General features: G+C 43.1%; 1 protein-coding gene across 1 annotated transcript; it reads left to right on the forward strand.

The window, feature by feature from the left end:
* The first annotated feature begins 4,676 nt into the window (after positions 1-4,676).
* Positions 4,677-5,213, forward strand: LOC149249217 (uncharacterized). Its single transcript, XM_089452360.1, has one exon. The coding sequence runs from the start codon at positions 4,677-4,679 to the stop codon at positions 5,211-5,213; it is 537 nt and encodes a 178-aa protein (XP_089308486.1).
* Positions 5,214-5,422: the final 209 nt, after the last annotated feature.

The following is a 5,422-nucleotide window of genomic DNA, read 5'->3' on the forward strand; positions in this document are numbered from 1 at the left end:
GTTAATCTTGGGATTTTGTTTATTAATCATCAATATGGATGTTCCCGTAAGTATTAGATAATGTTTTGAAAGACAATTTGAAATCCAAGAATCGATAGCTTTGTACCCTTAGTAGCAATTCATGAGATCAAATAAGGGTGGAAATCCTCAATCTTATATATTAGTACACAAATTTAAGTTAGACAGCGCTACAAAGAAATTAAAATAAGTTCGAAATATACCAGCATTGCTCCTATTCTTTGTAGATCACAAATTCCTACTTACACCGTAGTAATAATAGTTAAACTATCAAACTTCTTATGTGACATTAGTATAAATGGACATTAGCGTCTATAATGATGATATTTGTTGATTGAACATCGATAAAACATCCATGAAATGTCATCTTGTTAGGTCTGGATGTTTTATTAGAAAAGGAGAATATTTCATTCCTGTTACCATAGTGATGAAGGATCTCGTTGACATTACCAATCAAAAAACCAACATCCACCTAGATCTAACCAACATCCATTACATCCATTTGTAGTGAAATTTATAAACACGAGAAGGGAATCCCATAAATATTGAATCAATTTCCTCTCTATTCACATGTTCACTCATCTCTAAAGTTAATTAATAATAATAATTAATTAGTAATAAGAATAATTATAATAATGATTAATATAAATTATTAATTAATATTAATATTAATTAATTATTATTATTATTAGAAATAAATAAATGCGATATAACCGTTAGATTATTAGATAGGGTACTACTTAGAACTCTCTTATTAATTAATTAATATTAGACTTATTTATTATTTATATTTTTAATTAACGCCTTTATAAAAAAAGTTACAAAAAACTATAATAAAATAGGTAAATATTAATTTAACTAATTTGACTAGGGTCATTGGTCAAAATTAGCCGTTGGTAATTTTAACCCTGGAGTCTCTGCACCTCTATTTAAGCAAGCTAGGCCAGATTGGTTCTTCAACTTGTCCTGACGATGAACCACACTGGTTGGTTCGAAACGCGTCGACAAAAGATTGGTTATGTGATTTTGCCGAAGATTATCTAAACAATATTATTATTATTATTTACAATAATAATAACATTTTTATTATGGCTCTGCAACTTTTGGGCTAGGGTTTCTAACCTCCCTGCTACGACACTGCACACTGCAAATCTTTTTGCCAACGATCTCTGACCCAGTCGTCATTCGGGCCGTTACACCTGCTGATCCCTCTCAATGGCAGCGTCTCAGGGGGAGGCTCTCAATGCCTCCCCCAACATCAATGCTGATATGACCCAAAAGATGTCAGCCGACACAAACCAACCTACTCAAGGCAATGCACAGGGCTCTGCAACAGGCCAAAAACCGCAGGATAACAATACGCAGAAGATTCCATTGGGCGATAAGCCGGACAGTCAAGAGGACAAAACGACGGAAGCGCAAGGTACCATAGAGGTACCCAAAGCCACCTCTACTACCTGCAGACCAATAGCATTGGAATGTCCCAAAATCGAGGTATCGAGCCACAGGATCAATGTCCAGATCCAGTACATGAGAGACCACGCGCTGATTGGCAAATTCGTCGGGTTCCGGCCAATTGAAAATGCCCTACATGGATGGATTAGGGCCAAATGGAAGCCAAAAGGGCAGGTAACATTGCAACTCGGACCCAAAGGATTCTTCACTGCCATTTTTAACTACCTCGAAGACAAGAATCGAGTCATGGATGAGGGCCCCTACTTTTTCAACTCCTCAGGTCTCTATCTCCGGGACTGGATCGAAAGATTCAACCCGGATAAAGAGGACTTTAGCTGAGCGCCTGTCTGGATTCGACTCTACTCCCTGCCGCTGGAATATTGGGACAAAGAATCCCTAAAGGGTATTGGCAATGGTTTTAGCGAATTCATTAAAATTGCAGAGGAAACAAAGCTCAGGCGGTACACCTCCTATGCTCAGATCTGCGTCTTCATGCACCTCGCGCAAGCTCTCCCTGACTCAGCAAGTCTCTATCATGATGATTATGAATGGGTGCAAACCATAGATTATGAACATGTGCCTTTTAGATGCAGGAAATGCCATACCCATGGCCATTTATTCCATGATTGTCCTCTGAATGCGCCTCCTTGTAAGCCCTCAGATCCTGCCTCTACCCCTGATGCCGAAGGCTTCACTAAAGTCTAGAACCGGCGTCGCGACAACAAGAAATCCCCTCCTCTGAACCCCAAACCCCCCTCTCAAGCCCCTATTCCACCCTCTACCAGCAATAGTTTTGAAATCCTAGCCACCCCTATTTCTGATACCCCCCTCTCGGAAGCCACCCCCAAGCCCCCGCTTAACTCGACGCCTGAATCTAGCTCTGGCCATCTTCACAACATGGAGGTTGACACTGCTGGGGCTAATGAGAGCCAGATCACTCCCATGGAAGATGAAAATGAAATGGTTGATATAGGAGACCTAGACGTCTTCACTCTAGAGCAAGCATGCAAAAAAAAGGATTTTGACTAGATCTCGGAGAAGCAGATTGAGAACCTAATGGTGGCTCTTGCCCGCACGCAGCAGCATCGAAAATCCCTAGGCAACCAGTAGGGAAGCCCATGGGATGGGGAGAAACTCTCTAAAGACTCAAAGAAGAGAGGGAGGAAATCTGATCTAAAGAGGACTATCCTCCTAGGGGAGATGCTTGTAGAATCTGGTAGGTATCCCAAACTTACCAAGTTTTTCCTGCTCCGTGAAGGAAGTTCTCAATGAAACTCATCTCGTGGAATATAAGGGGTCTAAACGGCCCCTCAAAAGTCCATATGATAAAAAATCTGGTACAGATGGAAAGACCTCAAGTCTTTTTCCTATAGGAAACTAAATGCACAAGTCAAACCCTTGGTCCCATTCCTTCAAAAGCTTGGCCAGGGTGTCACTCCATTACAGTAGATGCCTCCAGAGCCTCAGGCGGTCTAGCCATCGGTTGGGATCCGAAAGTTGTTTCTATAAATGATGCCCACGCTGCTCATAATCTAATTCAGGCCTCTTTCCACATCGATGGGACCAATCTTCATGGGCATCTATCTAATGCATATTTCCCTTAGGAGGCTGCAGGGAAAATCGCTCTATTAAACATGGTAGAACAACTCAATTCTACTAGAGCTCACCCCCTCTGGATCCTAGGGGGCGATTTAGACATGATAACCAGCCTAGACGAAAAAAAGGTGGCAGAGAAAAACTAGAGGCGGACAACACCCATTTCAAAGACTTCATCTAGTGGAACTAGTTGATCGATCTTCCCTTTGCCAATGAAAATCACACTTGGAACAACAAGAGAGTGGGCACACAACAGATAGCATCCAAACTGGATAGATTTCTCCTTTCTGACAATGCTATACATATTGGAGGCGATTTCCAAGCCACAATCTTGCCTTTTTCAGGGTCGGACCACTGGCCTATTTCTCTGCAATGGTCCAGACCAGGGGACCGCATCAAAAGACCCTTCCGATTTGAGGCTTTCTGGCTCTCCCACCCAAGCTTCAAGGAAATGGTTCACTCTGCTTGGCGGGCTTTCATTCCTCCTCCAGGTTCCAAGATGTTCCAGTTTCAGCAGCACCTCAAAGATCTCAAAGGCCACATTAAAGGCTGGAACCATTCTACCTTTGGCAACATTTTCCAACAGCAAAAGCTCCTGGAACAAGAAATGGCAGAGCTATAGCTTCGCATCATCCAAGAAGGCCGCAATGAAGCATATGACCTAAAAGAGAAAAGTCTCCTCAAATAGTTGGAGGAAAGAAGGCAGCAAGAAGAGATTCTCTGGAAACAAAAATCCTGGATCAGATGGTTAGAGGAAGGGGAATGGAATACTAAAATTTTCCACTGTTCTACCATTCAACGTAGGATGTGTAACAATATTAACTTTCTCCTTAGCCCAACAGGAGAAATACTGGAGCAACATCAAGCCATAGAAGCTGAATTGATCTCTCATCTCAAATCGGTGGTGTAGGAAGACCAGTTTGACAGGCGACCAACAATTAACAAAATCCTGCAACACATACCAAAGCTAATCACGGAGGAGCACAATCAACTTCTTCTTCGCCCTGTCACTCTTTTGGAAGTTGGACAGGCTGTCCTCCAAAACAAGGAAGGTAAAGCTCCAGGACCTGATGGCTTCACTTCCAACTTCTTCCATCATTTTTCGGATTTGATCAAAGATGAGATCTGGCAGTTAGTGGAGGAGTCCAGATCCATGCATTGGCTTCTCCCATCTATTAATGCTACTTTCATAACCCTGATCCCCAAGGAGGACCAAGCAGCCATGCCTGAAAAATTTCGCCCCATTTCCCTCTGCAATGTCATCTATAAGATCATCTCCAAAGTAATTGCCAATGGGTTAAAGCCACTACTTCCTTTGCTCATCTCTCCTGAGCAAATTGGTTATGTAGAGGGGCGACAAATCCTTGATGGAATCATTCTCACTCATGAGATTATTCATTCACTAAAGCAGAACAAAAAGCTAGGTATGCTCCTTAAGATTGATTTATCAAAAGCTTTTGACAAACTTAATTGGAATTTCATTCAACAGATGTTAGCAGCTTTTGGTTTCAGCCCTCCTTGGATAAGATGGGTCATGAGCCTAATCTCCTCTTCCTTTTTATCCGTCTTGGTCAATGGTATCCCTTCTCATCCCTTCTCCCCCTCTCATGGCATTCGCCAAGGCAATCCCCTGTCCCCCTTTCTCTTTTGTGCTCATGGCAGAGAGGCTAGGTTGTACCATCAATCATGCCCTTCATTCGCATCAGCTCTGTGGCATCTCCGTTCATGAGACCCCAGCTCACACCCACCAGCAACTCGTGGACGAAACTATGCTGTTTGGTCATCCTTCCACCCAAGAAGCCTCCACCTTTAAGAGCTTGCTTGATTTGTTTGTCGAAGCTTCAGGAATGACTGTCAATGCCTCCAAGTCAAAAATCTTCTTCTTTAACACTGCTCTGCTCATTCAACAACGCATTGCTAGAATCCTCGGATTCTCCATTGCCAAGCTGCCCGCCGAGTACCTTGGAGCCCCCATGATTGTCTCAGCTCTCAAGCACTCTTCTTGGAGAACTCTCTTGGATAAACTCGAAGATAAATTATCCTCCTGGACTTTTCGCCCCCTCAACCTTCCTAGTAGACTTATTCTGGTCAAGTATGTCCTTCAATCCATGCCCATTTATCTCTTCTCGGTCCTGCAGCCTTGAAATGGGTCCTCAAGCAGATCAGATCTCTTCAACGCAGCTTCTTGTGGGGAGCATCCAGACAGAATAGAAAATGGGCCTTGGTCAAGTGGAATATGATCTGCAAGCGAAAGTTAGCGGGGGGTCTGGGCCTCCGCGACCCTCAGCACAACAACGCTATCATGGGGGCTAAGATCTAGTGGCAATGGCTATCCTCCCCCTCCTCCCCATGG

This window comes from Pinus tabuliformis, chromosome 7 (assembly GCF_031772625.1).
Source record: "Pinus tabuliformis cultivar Carrire ecotype Pingquan chromosome 7, CPIR1, whole genome shotgun sequence".
Taxonomy (NCBI): domain Eukaryota; kingdom Viridiplantae; phylum Streptophyta; class Pinopsida; order Pinales; family Pinaceae; genus Pinus; species Pinus tabuliformis.

Excerpts from the sequence above, each read along its gene's own strand:
- LOC149249217 (XM_089452360.1), top strand. The coding sequence starts at position 4,677 with ATGGCATTCGCCAAGGCAATCCCCTGTCCCCCTTTCTCTTTTGTGCTC.